General features: G+C 40.1%; 1 protein-coding gene across 3 annotated transcripts in view; it reads left to right on the top strand.

Annotated features, from left to right (window-relative positions):
• Positions 1-451: 451 nt before the first annotated feature.
• Positions 452-22,456, top strand: part of robo3 (roundabout, axon guidance receptor, homolog 3 (Drosophila)) — a 129,972-nt gene continuing 107,967 nt past the window's right edge. For 2 of the 3 annotated variants that reach the window (XM_077505821.1, XM_077505820.1), the window contains exons 1-2: positions 461-972; positions 18,148-18,474. In XM_077505821.1, coding sequence (XP_077361947.1) covers positions 909-972; positions 18,148-18,474 — 391 coding nt within the window. In that variant the 5' untranslated portion in view covers positions 461-908. Of the gene's footprint in view, positions 973-18,147; positions 18,475-22,456 lie in introns of all 3 variants that reach the window. The other variant, XM_077505822.1, reaches the window with a different exon arrangement.

The raw sequence follows: 22,456 nt of genomic DNA, 5'->3' as shown, positions 1-22,456 counted from the left end.
CCTCACAAGGGTGCTGGAGTCTATCCCAGCTGGCTATGGGCAGTAGGCGGTGTACACTCTGAACCGGTTCAAAACGCGTGTTGCGTGTTTTTGCTGGCCCTTTAAAGAATTACAGCGTGCGGTTAAGAAGTCCAGTGTACTACACATAATACGAGAAGACGCCTTCAATATAAAACTTTATATGTGAAACGCTTGAAAAACTTTTTTTCTGACAAAAAACAAACAAAAAAAAACGTCATTAATCGCTTCATTTTAATAATACGTTTTGATATATTAAAGAACATTACATACATTATAAAAGAAGAATAAGAAGTAAAAAGGGCATCCCCGCCGTTCAGGAGACTGATTCCCACCACGCGAACGGCAACGTTGCACATTTGTTTTATTTTGAAAAGTCCACCGGAAACAGTTTCATCGCCCGTTTGTTGTCTTTATTATACATTTCGTGAACAACCAGTCAGTCTCGCGGAGCGGACAGAGAGAACAGATGATAAAAGTATGTTGAAAGACGCCGTGCGCTGTTTTTAAATTGTGCTTTCTGTCAAGCCGGACACTCCGTGTACATTTGGGACTAATTTGATTTTTCACTCCAATTATTATTATTTTTACTTTTTAGTTAAAAAGAGGATTCTTGATAGACCGGTCGCTGGCTGCAATCATTGCCGCCTGTCCTGTCATCACCTGCGGCTCGGCGTTGCTGGACTGTTTGCTGGATTAGACACGGACTTTCAGAGTGTGGGAAAAAGTTACCTTAGGATGTGTAAACTCTGATTTCGATTAGTGCAGCGGCTATGGTGCTACCTGTGGAGTTTTTACTCTGTTTATGGAGACTTCATTTAACATACTTGGATTTCCCCCCACCACAAGTCTGAGCTCCGTCAGCTACCAATGAAACGTTTCACTGTATAATGGGGTATCGACTAACCTTAGTCTCCCTCCTGGTGGCATTTGCATTCTGGAGTTTGGCTTATGGTAAGTTACATTTTACTTCAGATGGTTATTTTGATTGATGTTTGCACAGATGGAGCATCGGAGCCCATGCGCCCCACATCATCAGCTCCCAAGGTCTAGGTTACTCCCCCAAGCTTTCATGGACGGTCCATCTAGAATTAATTAATATGTAGACAAAAGTCACTCTCAGGTTTCCTGTGAGATAACATGTTAGCTTATTGATGTAATGTTATATACACACACATATGAAAACTATAGAGCGTATGTAAACAGACAGTACACGTTTATTCTGACAATTTTATGTGTATTACTTGTACAAAATAAGAGCGGTCTTTCTCAATGACGTTATTTAAAAGGACACTTAAACCATCAGACATATGATTATCCCATGTGCAGCTTCACTATAGGACCTGCCCAAGGGACCGTAGATTCTGACCAGCATCTGCTCCCCATTGAAATCTGACATCGGTTGGAGGCAGCCTTGCTCATTCATCTATATTATTAGGCCCATTATGAGATGAAACACTTTCTGCACAAATAATTACAGTTGTGTACTCTTTACCATTGACTTGTGATTATGCAGTGGACTATGTAACTATAAATGTGCAATTCTGTATATGTACATATCTATGTGTTTTGGTTACCTCAGATATACATGAGCATAGAAGTTGGTATGATGCAATAGGGTTATGGTAAATTACAACGGCAATAATATATTATACATGAAATAAATTATGTAACAATGCCATAGTATTACGCCACATTTTTGCTGATAAACTTCTATTTGCAGCTGCAATGCAGAAAAAGTTATAGCAGTTGAAAGTTAATACAAGTTAGTGCACAGTAGCACGGATTGATTTTTTTTGTATCTTCTAAATCATAAAAACGTATTTGAAGGAGGTTGTTGGTCAGACAAGTTTGGGCATACTGTAGTGCCATTATTGTCTCTGCTTCCTCTCACATTGCCACTGCAGGGACAGAAGACCTTTGTGTGTGTGGTGTTTTTTTTGTTGTTGTTTTTTTTAATAAATTTATGAGCCCGATGTATAAACGGTGAATTGCTTCAAGCCTTTTTGAGTAAGCTGGGATATTTTCATCATCCATCCATCCATCCATCCATCCATCCATCCATCCATCCATCCATCCATCCATCCATCCATCCATCCATCCATCCATCCATCCATCACTGAAGTCCAATAATAGAACACTGCTTGCTTGGGTATTGGTCAGTGGGTCCTTTCCTCCCAATCACGCCATTTGACTGTCATTGTCCAGGTGAGCATTGAGTCCCCCAGCAGCAGAACGTGGTAGTCTAGGCCTGGAGTGCCCTTTGGCACAAACACCAATCAACTCGTCACCCCACCCGTGGAGATGAACCCAACATATCATGTCATCTACTGCATCTACAGGGTGTCCATAAAGTCTGGGTATATGGTTAAAAAAAAAAACAAAAAAACAATACCGGTACTTCTAAAGGGAAAAGAAGAAAAATCTATATTCATTCAATTGTAATGTTGATAAATGATATTTTCAACATGATTTCCATAATTTTCAATGCATAATTTGATGCACTTTGCAAAATGCAAGTGAACTCAATGGAATCGGTGGAAGGTTAAATTTGTCCACAATTTTGCGAAAAGACAATCCTTCTCGTGCACTTAAGTGTACCAAATCGATTTGTTCTTCTTTAGGCAGAGCCTTCTTCATTCTGAGGAGGAAAAATAATAATAAAAGTGAAAACCTATATCTACTTAGACGTTGTGAAGACCCTGTACATGTCATGTAGACCTCGCGCAAAATTTAAGGGAATGAGGGGAGCCGCTTTCGTTGGATGGCAAACAAGTCGGCTGCATTCCCTCCCACAACAGCGTAAATGCCCCCATCGTCCGGCGCTGGTCTGCCAATATACCAAAAGAAAGAATATTCTACACATGTTGACAGTTAGACTGCGATTTGCACTTGATGTGTGCTCAGTGTGAAAGTAAGGGGCTCAATGTTTACTTGACTTGTCCTTGTATTTATGAAATGAAAACCCAAACTTGAATTTTTTTATTCACCTCCAGTAAACCAAAAATGTAGTCTACTTCTGCATGCATCATCATTTCATCACTCACTGCCCCGATACGTAAGCACTTCCATTATTTACTATGTGACCATCATATTATAGCCACAAAATCTGCAATTTATATTCATAAAATAGTATAAGAATGAGCAAATCCATGAAAAATAATGGTTTAATCTCACGAGTTCTGGCTTTGAGTGTAAATCAGTTGATGACATATGCACTCACAAATCACTTGACTTTGCTGCAGCGACTGTGACATCAATGTACGATTCAAAACTCAAGGCAGAGTATATGTACTCCAAATTTACTTGCAGGCAGGTGTTGTTCATTGGTGGTTATGACACATAATTTGAGCAAATTAGCCATGTGTTTTATTTTAACGGTCCACCATAATCTGTAAATTTGGAATAATATGAAAAACACCAACAAGCTAAGGGAAAAGAAGAAAAATCTATATTCATTCAATTGTAATGTTGATAAATGATATTTTCAACATGATTTCCATAATTTTCAATGCATAATTTGATGCACTTTGCAAAATGCAAGTGAACTCAATGGAATCGGTGGAAGGTTAAATTTGTCCACAATTTTGCGAAAAGACAATCCTTCTCGTGCACTTAAGTGTACCAAATCGATTTGTTCTTCTTTAGGCAGAGCCTTCTTCATTCTGAGGAGGAAAAATAATAATAAAAGTGAAAACCTATATCTACTTAGACGTTGTGAAGACCCTGTACATGTCATGTAGACCTCGCGCAAAATTTAAGGGAATGAGGGGAGCCGCTTTCGTTGGATGGCAAACAAGTCGGCTGCATTCCCTCCCACAACAGCGTAAATGCCCCCATCGTCCGGCGCTGGTCTGCCAATATACCAAAAGAAAGAATATTCTACACATGTTGACAGTTAGACTGCGATTTGCACTTGATGTGTGCTCAGTGTGAAAGTAAGGGCCTCAATGTTTACTTGACTTGTCCTTGTATTTATGAAATGAAAACCCAAACTTGAATTTTTTTATTCACCTCCAGTAAACCAAAAATGTAGTCTACTTCTGCATGCATCATCATTTCATCACTCACTGCCCCGATACGTAAGCACTTCCATTATTTACTATGTGACCATCATATTATCGCCACAAAATCTGCAATTTATATTCATAAAATAGTATAAGAATGAGCAAATCCATGAAAAATAATGGTTTAATCTCACGAGTTCTGGCTTTGAGTGTAAATCAGTTGATGACATATGCACTCACAAATCACTTGACTTTGCTGCAGCGACTGTGACATCAATGTACGATTCAAAACTCAAGGCAGAGTATATGTACTCCAAATTTACTTGCAGGCAGGTGTTGTTCATTGGTGGTTATGACACATAATTTGAGCAAATTAGCCATGTGTTTTATTTTAACGGTCCACCATAATCTGTAAATTTGGAATATCCATCCATCCATTTTCTTGACCGCTTATTCCTCACAAGGGTCACGGGGGCTGCTGGCGCCTATCTCAGCTGGCTCTGGGCAGTAGGCAGGGGACACCCTGGACTTGTTGCCAACCAATCGCAGGGCACACAGAGACAAACAACCATCCACACTCACACGCACACCTAGGGACAATTCGGAGCGCCCAATTAACCTGCCATGCATGTCTTTGGAATGTGGGAGGAGACCGGAGTACCCGGAGAAGACCCACGCGGGCACGGGGAGAACATGCAAACTCCACCCAGGAAGGTCCGAGCCTGGACTCGAACCGGAGACCTCAGAACTGGGAAGCGGACGTGCTAACCACTCGACTACCGTGCCGCCTGTAAATTTGGAATAATATGAAAAACACCAACAAGCTAAAATAAAAGCTAATTACTCATGATGTATTTATTATTCTGGAAGATCCAGCAGAGAGATTACAGATCCACATGTGGCTGTGGAGCTGCATTGCAGACCCATGCCATAGTGTGGAGTTCAATTGGCACTCTAATTCATACACAGTAGTGCTGTTGCTGTATATGTATGTGCAAAAAGTGAGTGCACCCCTAAACTGAGTTCTGGTGTTTCGGAGCTTTGGTCAAAGGCACCTTGATAGCAGACATGACGCAGACTTGTCTCTACTCTAGCAACAAGCGACAATAAATTAAGCGACAATAAATTTGGCTGGCAACCACAATCACCCTGTGACCCTCCCGTTGCAAAGTTCAAGTCCTTGCACATTAACTACTTGCTGTCCAGTAGGATAGGCACATATTGTGACCCTGAACAGGATCTTAAAAATCTATACTCTTTATGCTCGAGAATGGTTTATGTATACCAGAAGATGAACATCCTTGTTTCCAATCCTCCTTTTCATATCAAAGGCCCTTCCCCCAGAGTAGGCTAGAGCCACCTTTATGCCATTTGTTTGCCCAGTAAGGTGACACTGAAATAAGCAGTGTGATTTTCAGTCATCTATGTTACCATCAGTCAACACGGTCGTCTCTGGCAGCTCTCCCGCAATGGCCCTCCACAGACTGTGTTTGCCATGCTCTTTACTGAAATAATCGTGGGACGACTTCCTTTCCCCCACCCCAAACAAGCCAGTAACCAGATCAAACAGCTCACACCAAACCTTGATATCGACACTGTAATTAGGGAGGGGCTAAGCATACAGCTCAGTGTCCTTTGGGGAGAAGGGCCTTGAGTGTAGTGGAGTCAAACTAGCACAGTTAACAAGACATTTGATTTTTTTATGCTTCTCTTTTCTTTTCCATTCAGGATGGCATTATCATTCACAGTGTATAAGAATGAGCAAGGTTGAAAGTGGCATTAGTGGATCAGCCAAGGACAATTTGACAGGAGTTAATAACGGTTGCTTGGATTTTATTGGGATAATTCCACTATACAGTCTCTTTAAAATGGGATGCAAGTGTTGGGCTTTTGAAAATACAGTACCAAAATAATTATCACATTATGAATGACTGGCTCGACTCTTTTCATTTAGTCATGCATACAGTCAGAGACTGAAGGCAAAGGTTTAATTTATATACTGCGACCCAGTCTGGAAGGTCAGGAAGCCTTACTGTGTTCATCATTTTGACAGAACTTCATTCACATTCGGATGCAAGCATATTGCAGAGGTACTGAAGTTTAATTGGTGGTCCCTTTCCAAAGAAGGCTGATATCATGCCTTTGTGTGGGATGCTGGCCTCTTGTGGTGTGAGGAGCAGCGTTGGTGTCTAGTGTGACACTGTCCTGCCATTCCAGCTGGCCCTTATACACAAATGTTGATTCAGCACTGAAACTACTACTGCCAGCCAGCTATTTCCAGCACATTTTGTCCACCCTTTGCATCATGCATGTTCTACTGCACAACAAGGTGCAATAATGTTTTTGGCGCATCTTGAGCAAGCTTCGTAAAGCAGACTAATATCCTTCGTTGTCGGCATTTTATGGCTAAGTTTGGAACTTTTTCTAATGAAAAGATGAAGAAAATGTTCATTTGACATATTGGACTTTTGATGACGTAGAGGTTGTACATATATGACCTTGTTGTTCATACCGCAGTCGCACTGCAAAAATTCGGATACGTATCCGATCTAGGACCACATATAAAAGCGACCCAAGTCGTATATGAAAAAATCAGAATTGTACTGTTCATACTGACGTAAATAAAAGTTCGATCCTGTCTGGGTCGCATTTGCCTGCAGTGTGAATGTAGCTTAAGTTCTTTTCTTCATGCGTTATCCTGGATCCTACTTCAAACGGTTCAGCAACAAAATGAATTGGTTTCTTGGCCAACTACAAACATAATACATACATGACCAAACGCCTCAGTTTTTTGGCTCGCTACTACTAAACGTATGGTGTAATTTCTGAATTTCGGCAAGACATAGTTTATGCATAGCATATAATAGGGTGACCAGACACCACGGATTGACCGGGACAGTCGCGTGTGTGAGCCTTGGGTCCTCAGTCCCGATGGATTTCTCCAACCCCCTTGTTTTGTCCCAATGATACACAGATCCCATCTCAGAGTGTCATCTTTGCCACACAGTAAATCCTGTAGAGTAAATTTGACTATATTTTAGAGTGAGACCAAATAGACTCAATTATAGAGTAATATTTACACTTGGAAGAGAGTAAAATGAAGAATTTGAAAAAAATAAAAGTCACTCAAGGCTTGAAGAACAAACTCATGACCTGTCACTTGGGAGACAGCCGATCTACTCTCTGACCCACGCAGCTCCTGCTGTGTGTTAGTATATTGCTTGTGTCAGCTGGAATCTTCCTAACACCAAAAGACCAAAAATTATGTTTTTGGTCTCTTGGAGATAAGCAAACAGTAGGAGGTGCATAGCTTGCATGTGCATGTATATGTCACTTGTCAAAGTGATTCATACGATAAACCAGTTAAAAGAGAATTTAACTGTTGCATTTCTTTCTATTTACATTGAAATTCACTATTCGTTAGCAGGCTTGTTTTAGTCATATCAGAACTAGTACTACTTCCTGCTTTCGTATATCTAAGAATCACGGGAAATGTAGTCCTACTGTCCTAATACTGCAAGCTAAGTTTCCTAGCAGCATATTTTGTTACAATGCGGGATCGGCGCGAAGTAAACGGCACAGCCAGCTTCCAATAACTGCCAAGATTGCGCAAAGGGTTGGATAATGGTAAGTGCATTTGTTTGTTTGCACTTTTGAATTATGGACCAAGGTAGCATTGAGCATTAGCTAAGTAATAACACAACACCACAAGGTTGCCAACAAATAGGATTCGGCGCATAATCCGTCTTCCGTGTGAACACCTTTCAACTTTAATTGACTAGCAATTAAATTTGGTGAGAATTTTTTGCATATCTGATTGTGAAATTGTAGTGTCCCAGTTAATTTTGAAAATCTGGTCACCCTATATGTACAGTAATGTTTTGCCACATCTGCTCTGTTTTAATAAATGAATGAACCACGGATCATGTTTCTGCTGTTGGCATATTGGAAACTGTTTTAATTTTGAGAGCATGGAAAGGAGAAAAACATAATTTTCCTATCATGACTGAGTCAGCAGTTATAATCCTACATAGAAATTATTGTTTGAAGCAGAGCCATCTAGTTTGAGACTCTTTTGTTTTCAGGTTCCTTGCTAAATTTAAGAATCTTCAAAATAAGGTCTATTTTCTTCTATGGTAAAATGTCAAGTATATCTAAGGTAACATAACTTAGAACGGTAACTCAGCTGCACAAAGACTCTATTTAGCGGTGGGTGCTGACAGGACAAGTCAGCTATAAAGGTCTCAAGTGCGACAGCCTGAGGGGACTGATACGATAAGCATGAGCTCCCCACCTTAGGCTGAAGACAGATGGACTGTCTAAGGAATTAGTTCCAGTGGTTTTAGGTGGGCAGCCTTCTCTTTTGCCAGCCTTATTACTAAAATCGACATGGAGCAAAGTTGCCAGGGCCTACTGAATTATGACTCTAATAAAGAGCACTTAACACCACAGGGTAGAACTTCCCTCATATGGAGTTATTTTAGGGCTGAGAAGAATAATAGTCCAATTACTCAATCCAGATGTGCTACATTGCATCCATAGCATCAAAATTGGAGGATTTTCATTGTCATGCGTTCAAGCTTATAAAATACAGCATGTTCAAATTTAGAATTAAAATATCTTGGATAAATAGTTGGGCTGTCCATCATCTTTACTGACAAAAAGAAAAGAAAAAAAAAACCCTCAGCCAATTTCCCAGTCTCTTATGTTTTTATAGTATTATGTTGGAAGTACTAACTCAAGGCACTTAAGTCAGGTACTGCAATCTATACTATACTTATATTTTCATTAGAATCTGAAGTTAATTATCAGTTGTTTCATGATCCGTCTTTTCTGTAGTGTAACCGATTTTAGAATAACAGAGTAATGCTGATCACCCAAATTTTAACTTTTTTTTTTTTTTTTTTACATCAGAAATGCAAGTACACTTTTCTAGATATTTTATTTGCAATGATTGTGAATCTACCCTTGTTTTTTCCCTACTACTACTACTACTAATAATAATAATAATAATAATAATAATAATAATAATAATAATAATAATAATAATAATAATAATATAGCAATGTTTTTCCTGGCTCAAACTGAGGCAGACATGGTACCATCCTGACCATGGGCCATGATGAATATGTATTCTGATTTTTGGATATCGTTACATCCCTATTCTGCAGGTAGCGTTGGTTCATGTTCCACTTTTAAGACAGTAATGTGAGAGCCCTCTGGCACTCGAGGTTTATTTATTGGGGCGAAACTCGGCACTCATCATCCTCTTGGCAAATGTTCCATGTTAGTTTTGCAAAGTCTGACATTTAAGCCTCTTTGAGTGGTGGTGATAAGTGTTGTGATTATTTCATATTAACCTATATCGCAATTCTGAAGGGACAGATTTTAGTTACCGGTAATTATTTACTGATTTCTCCAAAACAAATGGATGCAATTGAAAACACAGGCTAATATTTTCCGCATTAAAAAACGAAAAACTTAATGAGTGAAAAATGAGCTATCCCGACTGAATGATCCCTTTTAAGAGATGAGAGTTTTCATCAAGTTTGATTTTCAGTCAAACTCAAGTGTTTACCCAGTAATTATACTTGAGTGTATGACACAATTGTCACATTAGTTTTCGGTTGGTCCGTCGTTCGGTCTGTCAGTCGTTCCATCCAAAGAACAGATGAAGAACTGAGTAGAAAAGGAAGGCGCTATTCTCGGCAAGTTGGATATACTTATTTGTGATATTGGGACACTTGAATGCTGAGAATAGAGAAAAAAATCATCTGATAACAAATGATTTTGAGGCATTGACACATCAAGGTGTCGCTGTAGTGAGGGCTTTTGACAGCTACTGTCATGAATTAATAGCTGACTTTAGAGCTGTGGCATGTGCAGAGCTGTTATCTCACTCAAGTGTTGAGACACAAAAAAAGCAGCCAGGGACCAGAGGCAGTTAGTGCCTCTTTAGTACTTTGTTATCTCTTGCACTACTGTTTGATGACTGACAGCTAGGCATGATTTCTGAAAGGGAAATGCTTATTTTAGAACTGTGGACCCATTAGGCCTCATGTACTTGATAGTTCTTTATTTTTACCCACAATATGTTTAACATTTAGGTTTCATTTAGTTATGTTAAATGTAAATACATTTCTCACAGTCTACACATACATTCTTTGAAATCACGTCACAAGGGATCTTTTGCCACACTGTATAGATTCTAAATTATGCCTTTTTTGTATTCATTTAATGTTTGGCCTTTTTGTTGTCCACTTTAGTGACTAAAATGTTTTTGTATTATGAAAGAGATGAAGTACACATAATAGGAACTAGTGTGCTTATATTTTGATGTGGGACAGGAAGCCAAAGGCATTTCCCTGCAGTTTGCAGTGATAAGCCATCAGTACTGCCAGGCCTTGGACTCCCTTGTTGATTTTTGCTCACAGTGAGAGGGCACATACATGTTATGATACAGATACTGATTTTGCTTTACTGAATTCTCTTGTAGACAACTCGAAACAGACAACCTTTTCTGAACAACCTTTCTAGATCTTTTACCCACCAATTACAATAAAACATTTTCTATCAAACACATGCAAACTGTATTCAGTGGTTTACAGTAACAGGCTCTTGGCACATAATCTCCCGTGCTGACAATAAGCGGCTCAGTCTTTTCCGATTTTGAAACATTGCATCATTCTACACACGTTTACAGGACTTGACCAAACTACTACTTACAGACAGCTTTGTAACATCCTTTAGATCACCTAGCAGTAACTTTAAGAAGGACTTTAAAATGATTGCTTCCTCTTTCATCCACGGATATGGAGGTATAAAGTCAATATTGTTCCTAACGTTGCGTATGTTCACTATAGGTTATCATTATGCTAGCTAAAAAACAATTGTTTTACAGGCTGTACTTTGGGTCCATAAGGAAACATGGAAAAAGCTCTCAGTGTTAATATAGGGCTGCCTCATGACACCGTAATAACCAGGGCTGCACATAAAAAATTTTCCCCAGCCTCTGCAGCCTTTATGAAGTCAAACTAAAAGTATGCACACCGCGATGCATACAATGCATGCGCAAGTATGCGCATCAAGTATTTTGATGTACTTGTATGTCAGGAGTGTAAGCAAACGAGCACCGACTTGGCTTCAGTGTTGCCAACTCGAAGATAATGACACTATTCAGTGACTTCAACCATTCTAATGCCAACATCAACTGTGGTCTTCATGTTAGCAACATTCTTATTTCCTGCACAGTGGAGGGAGGAGAGAAGAAGACATTACATTCATATTAACCCAGTTGAGTTGGCATGTTGGTGCCAAGTTGTCAACCATTTTGAGTTTTTACACATGGCAAGTTTTTAGCACAGTTCAAGGACAGTGGTCTGGTGTCCTATCTTTTTTCCATCACAGACCACTTCCACGTGATGACATATTTTGACGGACCGTCGAAGCCGTGGTCCAATGAGAGCAAGCAGCCGTTTCCATGAGAGGCAACAAAGTCAAGCCTACCACCAAAATGTTTGTTCATTTGCACTGTGATGGCAACTTAAAAATAAAAGCCTCACATGTAGTACCGTATTTTCCCCACTATAAGGCGCACCTAAGAGCCTTCAATTTTTTTCAAAAGCTGACCATGCACCTTATAATCCACTGTGCCTTATATATGGATCAATATTGAGCCGCAACAGGTCTCGCTGTCAAGACACTATCGGTGACCCTGCACGATAGGTGACACACATGCGCAGAAGATCCCGCCATCTTGGATCGCTAGCTAATACTAATAGTTTACCTCAGAGAAAATAATAAAACTGCTGTTTATTCATTTTGGGAGTGAATGGAGTTGTCAGAAAGCTGGTTTGCAATCTATTAATAAAGTTTGACTGACCTATCTGACTGTTTTGTTGACATTCCCTTTAGCACAGCACCATCTAATCGATGCATAACGTAACCCCAGCCTCTACTGTAGCGCCTTATATATATGGAAAAAGTTTTCAAATACTGTATGTCATTCATTGAAGGTGCGCCTTATAATGCGGTGCACCTTATATATGGAAAAAAGTTTTAAAATATGTCATTCATTAAAGGTGCGCCTTATAATGCGGTGCGCCTTATGGTGCAGAAAATACGGTAAATGGACAACAATGCTTTAGTCCTTTATTCTGAAGTTAAGCCTAGGAAGCAATCTGTTGACATGGATTTTTCAAGAGGCTGCAATGCCCGCAGTTACTGTTGCAATCAAAGACATCTTTACCTGCAATATATTTAGAACGCAAATGCACACTGAGGGAATCGGCTGTATTCAGTACACATGCACACCTGCGCACCACTTATGTGTACCTCTACGTTTACCCTCAAATTACCATGAAAAAGTGATCGTCATTACCGGATCTGGACGCCTATAGTGGTTCTTTGCAACATTTTCATAATTGTCAAATCTAAGAATTGTTTTGCTGAATCTGACAATAATCTGAAAATGTACTGATCAATCTTTCCATTTTCGGTGCTGCTTATCTCCATTAGCAACTGATCAGGTGTACATCCCAGCTGATTTTGGGTGAGGAGTGGGATATACCCTCAACCAGTCAGCGTTCACTGACCATGAGTGAATAATTATTCACACTCATGAACCATGCATGCACTTGAAAGTCACCGTGTTGAAATGAAAGGATCAAAGTGTTGCACCTAATTTCCACGATTGAACGTCCCAATTGGTTTTTCAAAGGGAGCCAAACCTCAGTCTTGGAACACAAAGCTGTTGATGGCTCTCAGAGACCCATAATAAACACACAATTTCCTTTTGCCAAGTTGACCCTGCCCATTTACGTAGATGCTTAGCATAACACCCGCTCAAACATAAAGAGGTTGCCTCTTTCGGGCTGGTGCTTTGTATTCTCATGTAAGTGCCTCGTTTTGTCATGCCTGCAGGGTCAAGGACTTGGAGGCTGCGGCAAAAGCATCCAAGCCAGCCTTCCTCACTGCTGCCAATTTAACTTTGAATACACATTTGCAAATCAATTCCCATGGTTTTGGGGAAACTTGAAGGAGGCCAATGCCTCCTTTTGATGAGGAAAGAAAGCTGTAAAACAACCAGTTCTGAAGATGACACCACTTGGGAAAAGGAATTGTAGTTGATTGTAGAACCGGGATATTGTGGCGTTTCTGTGACCCTTCCTCCTCTTTTTTTTTTTTTTTTTTTTTTTTTTTTTTTTTTTGTTGCACTGAACAAATGTATAAATCATACTTATCATTTCCTTGCCATGCTATTCCCTCCTTGATACATCAGAGCTCCTCTATGAAAATAAAATAGGTCGTATAAATGTAGACCAGAAAACCAAGGTTGCAGCGAATCATGGATGGAGAGGGATATTATACAATGGTCGTTTGCATGTAGCTAATTTGGGGAGCTGGAATTTTGGTTTAAAGATGGGTATATTTCAATCTTTCTTTCACCTCTAAATTTTATATGCTGCAGTAATCTGAATTACAATTTTGTGCATGTCAAAATGAATTACATTTCTCTTCCTCAGTGGGTAAGGACTTGATGTAAGCATTATACATGCAAGTGCTGTCCCTGTTTTATGTCCTTTTCCCTGCAGGGCCACAGTGAACAGAATCTTTTTGATTGTGTGTGATGACACATAAACTATAGTCTCTCTGAGCTGGTGGAGTTGGCTCAGTGCTGCTTGGATTTAAGAAGTCAGGGGCTATGTAGGTGGAAGGATATGTAGAGACTGAATGAATCAGGCAACCTGTGTTGCTTTCCAGGATTGGATTTATGATTTACATGATCTTGGTATTTTAGTATCTCATTTTGGATATTTTATAAAATACAGTACTTTATATATATATTTATGTAGATGAGGCGTGACACAAATGTTCTGGGAATGGCGTCAAAAAAGATGTTTCAAACCCTAACTATGAGTTTTCCCCTACAATTTGGGCTGGATAATCAACTAGCATATCTACAGAAAGATCCTGCGGCGTTTGCTTTCAGTGCGCAAGAAGCGGTGAGAGTGGGGCAGGACAACTCAGGCTGTTTTGCATGATAATGCACCTGTTTGTATTGCCATCAACTTCCATCATTCCTGGCCAAAAAGAACAACTCTGTGATAGAGCAACCCCACTACTTACCTAACATGGCTCCATGAGGTTTTTAGGCCATAGAAAAAAAGGACTTAAATTTATTAACAGACACTTTTGGCATTGCATTTTAGGCATCGTTTGATCGTTTCTTCTCACATCACTCGTGTCCAACTTTCCCAATACGTCTGAAGTTTTATGAGCTATCTTGCAGCTATGAGAGTCGATGCCTTTCTGTTGGCGTCCATGTTCTCCAGGCGCTAATAGGTCCTTAGAGGGTTCGGTCTTTCCTGTTAGACACCACAGTCAAAGCAACTCCTTATACTGTACAGACTCCAGCTGTCCAAGGAAATGGATTTGAGCTCATTCTTTCCATCCTTACTGGCTGTGGATCTTTGCCCTCACTTTGAGCTGGGCAACTGGGAATTAATGAACACAACCAACTTGTGTGGCCATATAAGTCTGTCCTTCATCAGCATCCAGCATATTAACGTACAAGCTACGACAGTGCTATACTTATGTCCCTTGAGATATGAGTTAACACGCTTTACATGTTTTTGGAATACGAGCCGTCATCTGGGCGATTAGTTTTGCTTTCACTTCAAAGCTGAGATACGTTCTCCACAGTTGCAGTGAGCCCAATTTAACTCACTTCATCATAAACAGCAGTTTGGCAAATAATGAAGAATTAATCCAAAAAGAGCCTTCAAGTTGTTTCACTCCTCTCCCTTTTGAAGTTTACTGTCAAGCTAAACAAGTTTGTTGCATATTGTGTTCCAGTATTTTAAACAACATAGCTCTGTCTCAGAAGAGTGCAGTTGTGCTTGAAAGTTTACATACCTTAAGGGTAAACTTTTGAGCGCATTGTAAGGTGAGACAAAAGCTTAATGCCCATAAAATCCGAAATACTGTGTCAATTGCTTTGATATTTTCAGAGGTTGATGTGAGTAGAGTTGTGCGTGTGAATTTTGGTGACGACTCATAGCATTTTCGTGTCATTAGCGAATTTGCTTTTTTACATTTACAATCGTGTTCATAAGTTTACAATCCCATACCTGAAGCTCTCAAGCGCAACTGTATGTTTAGCTTAATGCTAACATACTGTACTGTATATGGAAAATGACATTTATATGCTACATGCATTTATTGCAATTTTACAGCACTTTTAGCAATGGGTATTTGAACAAAAATGCTAGACCAACACATTTAGACAGATTATATAACAATACTCACAAGAATGTATTATTTGTCCTCCTCGAAAAATCACTATGATTACTTGGCTTAACACTTAATCAATGATTTTAAATAAACCATCATCGATCACAAGCTATAGCAAAAAAACTAATTAGTCAAATAACCTTTACCGTATATACTTATGTACTTACTGTTTATGTTATGCAGCTACTATATAACTTAAGCTCTGTATTGCATCAACAAAAACATTCTCAAGCATTTTTGCCAATGTTTAGTAGTCTTTGCCATGCCCCAAGAAAGTAAAGGAGCTTTTTAGTGAAAATGTAGCTGCCTTCAAAACATGCAATACTAAAAATTACAACTAAATACTTTAATTGGAACTAGGGATGCAATCTAGTGACTTTTTTTTTTTTTTTTTTTTTTACAGTATTGTGAGCTCTTTTTTTTTTTTTTTTTTTAATATAGCCTACCTCCCCACAATATCATATAGTGAAGTTCATATTGTGATATTTAGCGTATTGTGATGTCTTGAACCTTTTCAAAAAGAACTTGTGTGTTTATGAGCTGTAATGGCATGGCAGAATGAAGTAAAGTGGGATGTTGCTTTTGTATAGTATCGTAGTATTGTTGTTTTATCATTGTCTTTTTACTGGTTTGCATAGGCTATATACTAAGGGTGTGCATCTCTTCACAAAAAACGATTCAATATGATTTTCGATACGTGGGCTTATGATTCAAGGAGCTACAGATTTTAAAATATAGCGATTCAATTCAGTGGGATTATGATTCGAATTGTCCAAGTTGATTAAATTCAAAGAAACAACAAATCATCAGCACGTCAAAGATTGATTTATATCTTCGTGCACATCTTTCATAAAAGACGATTCGATACATATCTTGATTAGACTTAGACTTGACTTTATTGATCCCTTTGGGATGGCTCCCTCTGGGAAATTTACATGTCCAGCAGCAATAAGCACAGATAATAAAATAAAAAAAAAATAATTCAATCAAACAATAAATGAGGTTATTAAACCAGCGATTGAATTAATAATAATAATAATAATAATAATAATAGTAAAATAAAAAATAAATCAATCAATGAATAATGTTATTACACGATAGATTGAATTAATAATAATAATAATAAAATAAAAATTCAATCAATCAATAAATAAGGTTATTACACCGGAGATTGAATTAAATAAATTAAAGTACAGTAAAGTGCCATATTTTGCTACACCCTCCTCCCTCCCAGTGAGGAGTTGTAGAGTACAATGGCACGGTGGACAAAAGAGTTCTTTCATCTGTTGGTCCGGCACTTGGGGAGCGTCAGCCTGCGACTGAACAGGCTCCTCTGAATGCTGATGACAGTGTGCAGAGGGTGGCTGGTATTGTTCATAATATCCAGCAGTTTGTCCAGAGTCCTCTTCTCTGCGGCACGGTGGCTGACTGCTTGGCACGTCCGTCTCCCAGTACTGAGGATGTGAGATCGAATCCGGGCTTCGGCCTTCCTGGGTGCTGGATGGAGTTAGCATGTTCTCCCCGTGCCTTTGTGGGTCTTCTCCAGGTGCTCCAGTTTCCTCCTACATGTTGTTTCTATATGCCCTGCGATTGGCTGGCAACCAGTTCAGGGTGTACCCCGCCTACTGCCCGAAGCTGGCTGGGATAGGCTCCAGCACCCCGCGACCCTTTTAGGGGTCACTAGGGTTTGAAATATACCATAGGCAACTTAAAATGTTAGTTCATTTAGTTTTTCCTGAGCTCTGATTGATGGGAGAATTTCTGCCAAGTGAGGTCTTTTCATCGCGTTTTAATGTCTCGGGATAGGAAACATATCATCTTAAAAAGCTGATGTTCAGTGGTTTTTATCTGTACGTTCTCTGATGATATTTAGCTCATACCCTCATGGTGGTCTTCTCCACTTTAAAAGCCACTGCTTTACATTTCCACATGGCTTGTTCTAACTGCAAAATTTATGAGTCAGCTCTCAGAGGTTCTGTCCTGCTGACGCCACACATACACAACCACACCGTACACTATAACCACCCCAGACCATCCAGCCATGATACATATGCTACCTAAAAGCTATTATGCTCCTAACCTAATGCTCAGAGACCTCATGAGAGAAAAGACTGAACAAAAAGTGCCTGTTTTCAGTTTTTAATTTACAGGAGAAATTATTTACGACACACATTTTGCATAGTGTGTGAGTGCCCTGCTAAATTTTAAATGGGGCAACCTATTCTTCTTGTCACATGCTTATTCTTCCTATAAAAGTGGATTATTCGCAGTGGTGACTCCTGGATAGGGTTAAGTCAGAAAGGATAGAAGATTGCTCAGTCCATCTATAGGCCAATAGGATTTTTTCAAACTTTAAATTGAGTGAAAGCTGAAACTGGACACTAATAGAGTGTTGCTTTATTTCCTTGTTTAAGATATTATTGAACAGATTCTTGAATGGAAGTTTAGATCTCAATGTGTTGATTTTCATTTAATGATACTGTACAGTATTCAAAAACTTACCACCCTAGTAAAGAACAGTACAATTTGATCATTCATATGTGGCGGCAGAGAACAGCTGCTCATTTCTAAGGACTTGAGAACCAGACAGTGATTACTTAAGTCCCACTGCAAACAAACCAATAAAGAGCAACTAGTTGTTGGAGAAATGATGATCTGCTTCCTGACTAATGTTCTCTTGAGCAATGCATGATCCCCCCCCCCCCCCCCCCCCCACACACACACACACACACACATCCGATACACCCATTGCTTGCTCTTGTCTAGAATACATCAGAAACAGCTTTCTTCCTCTAATTCTTTTTCTTTCCATGTTTTGTTTTTTCAGGATCTCGACCAAGGTTAGAGGATGCTGCTCCGCGAATTGTTGAGCATCCATCTGATTTAATTGTGTCCAAGGGGGAGCCAGCTACCCTCAACTGTAAAGCAGAGGGGCGTCCAATTCCCATGGTGGAATGGTACAAAGATGGTGAGCGAGTCGAGACAGATCGCGAAGACCCTCGCTCTCACAGGATGCTCTTACCCAGCGGTTCCCTCTTCTTCTTACGAATTGTACATGGCCGGCGGAGCAAACCCGATGAAGGGGTCTATGTGTGCGTGGCACGCAACTACCTGGGTGAGGCAGTCAGTCGCAATGCATCTCTGGAAGTGGCAAGTAAGTGTCTTTATTCTTCTTTCTTTTACACATCATTAGAGTGAGTGCTCTAGTGTAACGGGATTTACACCGGTTGCGGTGCAGTTGCGGTGCGTTCCGGCGACGCAAGCAATTAGATTCCATTCATTTGAATGGTGCAGTTTACACCGCTTGCGTGTGCGTTGCGTGTCGACTGCGTCTCAGCTGCGGCATGCCGCAGCCCTTCCGCAAGGATAGACCTATTTTCTATTTTTGCCGGATGCCGCAGCGGTAGGCCTCCGGCAAATGGCAAGCTAGCACAAAACACATCGAGCGGGACAGGAAGACCGACGCAGTTTCAAAATAAATTTCCGGTTACCTTTCAAAATAAAACACTCGCCAGCTCCTATTTCGCAAGCATGTTAGCAAAACGTGATGTGGGCGTAGCCGGGCCTGGAGTTAACGTGTGAGGTGCTCATTCACGGTTTAGACACCAGCGAACATGGACGAGGAGAGGTTTATATTGGAGGTAGAAAGCCACAAAATAACAAAAGTCCACCTCTCTTTCTGCTTCTCTGTTGAGCACAGACTTTCTGTGTGTTTGTCGTTGTTTTTAATGCCACATGATCGCGCGCGGTCACGCGAGACACGGCGGGAAGTGGTCGGCGACGGAGCTGCCGGACCGCAGCTGTGGATTGGCCAAAAAATTGACGCGTCCGGAGCACGTAGTCAAGATGCACCGCACCGCAGCCGCACCGCACACGCAACCGGTGTAGATCCCGGGTAAATGTGTGTTCATGCAGACTTTCAGCGGTTTTTAACCTGGATTCAATTGAACCCCAGGGATACAGTGAGTTAGTCTCAGGGTTTTGGTGGAGGTCAAGAAACACACCCGAGTCATACGATTCGTGATAAAACACCCCACGTTGCCATCATTGGATCACACTGCATTGATTGGCCTAAATGTGCTGCAGGGAATTTGGTGCGCTCAGTAGTCGACTTGTGACTGTTGTGATGGTACATTGTGTGATTTCTTTATAATATTAATCACTTCATACTCTGTCGAGCAATAAAAGGAAGTCGGACAAATATGTACAATTTGAATTCACATTTCTAATGGAACGTATGGTGCTCCACAGGGTTCAATTCTGGGTCCTTTGCTGTTTTCATTGACTACGTTTACATGCCATCAATATTCGGTTTAAGGCCAGAATTCCGGTTTCTAAAACATTCGAGGTACATGCGTGGCTGACAGTTCCTCTCTTTTGATGGTCATTTGCGCTCAATTGGAATATCCCATATATATCCCGGATCGCAACGCGGACAACATAAATCGACGTCATTTCCGCTAAGCTTTCTACAGTCAACAAAAGACATTATATTTATCATGTCACTCACCACGCTAAATAAAGTAGCCAGTTTCCTTTTCGTTCCAGAAGTGTGCTTCTTTGCTGCGTCGTCATGTTTGTTTACACCGGCATTTTGTAAATCCGGTTGGTTACACGCCAGAAACACAGACTTATAAACTGTACTTGTGTATAGGCACAAACTGTGGCGTTTTCGCCGTAGAGACAGAATAACATGAAAACGCCGCATAAAAATCAGTGTATTAAAGCGAGGGGTGGAGCACATTTTATTTTTCAATAAAGAAAGGTTTGATCAATGCGCATAAGAAACTGTTGGGGTTCAGAACCTCCAACAAGATTAAGAAGATAATTCAGTATCTTTTTTTTTCTTGACTCATTCACTCCCAGCCATTTTCACAGAAGCAATCCCGTTCGCTCCCGGCTGTTTTACTGAATTTTGACTGATTTTGCAAGGCCCAGAAAATATTGTGTTCAATTGCTATAAAAGCATGGAACCTATCAAAAGAAAGATTAAAGTCTCTTCTTCAATCACGAAAAAAAAAAAGTATGTTTCTCTCTGTTACCGTTTTGCAGCAATTAGCATTAGAAGAGAGCTAAGTTTCATCAGTTTTCACAAATCTATTTAAAATTGTAAGTAATTTAGCTTTTTTCTAGATTGCCCTGGTTGATCTCATTTGCTCTGCTGCCACCTGCTGGCCGTTTGTGTAATAACTACCATTTCTGCAACCGTTCTTTGCAGTTGAAAGGCTGCATCAAAGCCTTCTGTATGCTCTAGCATTAAAAAAACAAAAAAACAAAAAAACATATAACAGTTAAAACATAAAAAAAAAAAGGATTTACACGTTATTGGGAGCAAATGAGATAATGATGAGTAAACTTTCAGCCTGTTTAAAAGTGAAGACTAAAGGCAGTTCTCACTCTGTTGAGGGTCTCTTATCCTCACAATCACTCAGTTAACTCAAGACGCCACCCCTGACCTTGGAATCACATCTTCTGAAAGCTAGCACCCTGAGGACCCAACCCTACCCCACATACGCTTCTGCAGGCTTATATATTGCCTGTCTGTATCCTACTCATGAGTGCGACCTTTGTCATGTTGTGTCCGGGTCTCCGTGACCCGATTTTCTGATGAAAGTACATGGTAGACAGCTTTGTCTTGGGGGAGGGAAAAGAAGAAAAAACATATTAGGTTTTGCTGCTGGATAGCTTAAAAATGTTCTTACAAGCAGGGGAAGCGGAGGTCACTGCACATTGGCAGCTTCTGAGGAACAGATGTTAGTCCATTTCTTAAATGTCAGATTTGCCACCCAAAAGCTACTTTTGATATATATATATATTTTTGTGCCAGTAAGCCAACTTGTGGCCTAAACGCTGAACGGATTGGGACGATATTTTTTTGGCTTTAGCTATAGCCTTTTAAAGAGACTGCGATTTAGTGTGTTGGCTTTCGGATGTAGCATGTAGTAAGTCCAACTGTAGCGACTCAGCGTTGATATAGCTCACTGGAATCAGCTGTGCTGGATACAGTTTCTTATCTGGGGGTATGTTCAGGGTTAATTTCACAGTTTGTTGAACCTGCTTTGTGAAATACACCCCAGATGTAAGCTCTAATGTCAACAATGTTGACATCCAAAATATCACCAGCACATAAAGTACAACGAACCTTGATGTTGTCTTCTTTGACTGACAGAAACTCTTAATAATAACTGTATTTTCCAAGTTGAAAACGCAAATCCCCGTCCTTCCTCCATTGTTTGTGCCGCTAATCCAGTACTGTGTACACTTGAGTCATGCATGCTGAAAACGTGACTTGGCACACACCTGATGTCACTCCACGCGACGTAGATGACCTCATCCCATAATGCTTCACGGTTGAGGATGGAAATAGATTATACTTACTACTTTTATGGTCCATAATGTACAATTGTTTGCTGTGTGCCTGTTGGTTAATAAAACTAGTAGTAAAAGTATCATCACTTTTTTTTTCTTTTTTTTTGAATGTGCAAACCATTCACTGCAAGACCATGGCTAAATTGGGTGTGGTGACCAGTGACTTCCGTGTCATCTTTGTCGTAAACATGGCGGCAGCAGTTTGCGACTGCCTCAACAGGGAGATACTTTGAGTCGCTAATATAAATGTGGAGTAACGCATTAAATCTCTGAATAGTAACTTCAATCAGACTACTTTGTAAAATAAATTAACGCGTTAGACTACTAGTTACTTTGAAAAGTAGAAATTTTTGAGTACCGGCAACACTGCATGCAAAACAAATTTTTTTTCAAGTACAATACTGTATGTATTCAGCCAATCTACAACAAAGACAAGATGCTAAATCATGTGACAGCGCACGATCGGAACACAGGATGAGAGGAGGGAGTGCACGAGTCTGCCTGTGCCTGCCCCTGCTCTGCCCTGATAATAAAGAAAAGTGTGAGTGTGAGAGTGTGTGGCGACATACCTGTTATCTGTTTGACCAAACCGCAGCAGTGCAAAAAAGAGCGAAACTGAAACTAAACTACTTATCGATATTACAGTGCCAGTATTGCTCCGGTATTGATTCTGACGTGGTATCGATAATATCGATATTTGGATCGATCCGCCCACCACTATTAAGCATCATGCGCTACCTGCGAAGCTGTTAATAATACGAATAAAG

Source organism: Festucalex cinctus, chromosome 18 (assembly GCF_051991245.1).
Source record: "Festucalex cinctus isolate MCC-2025b chromosome 18, RoL_Fcin_1.0, whole genome shotgun sequence".
Lineage (NCBI taxonomy): Eukaryota > Metazoa > Chordata > Actinopteri > Syngnathiformes > Syngnathidae > Festucalex > Festucalex cinctus.
The sequence above is the reverse complement of the archived record's forward strand: the minus strand, read 5'-3'. Positions and strand labels throughout refer to the sequence as shown.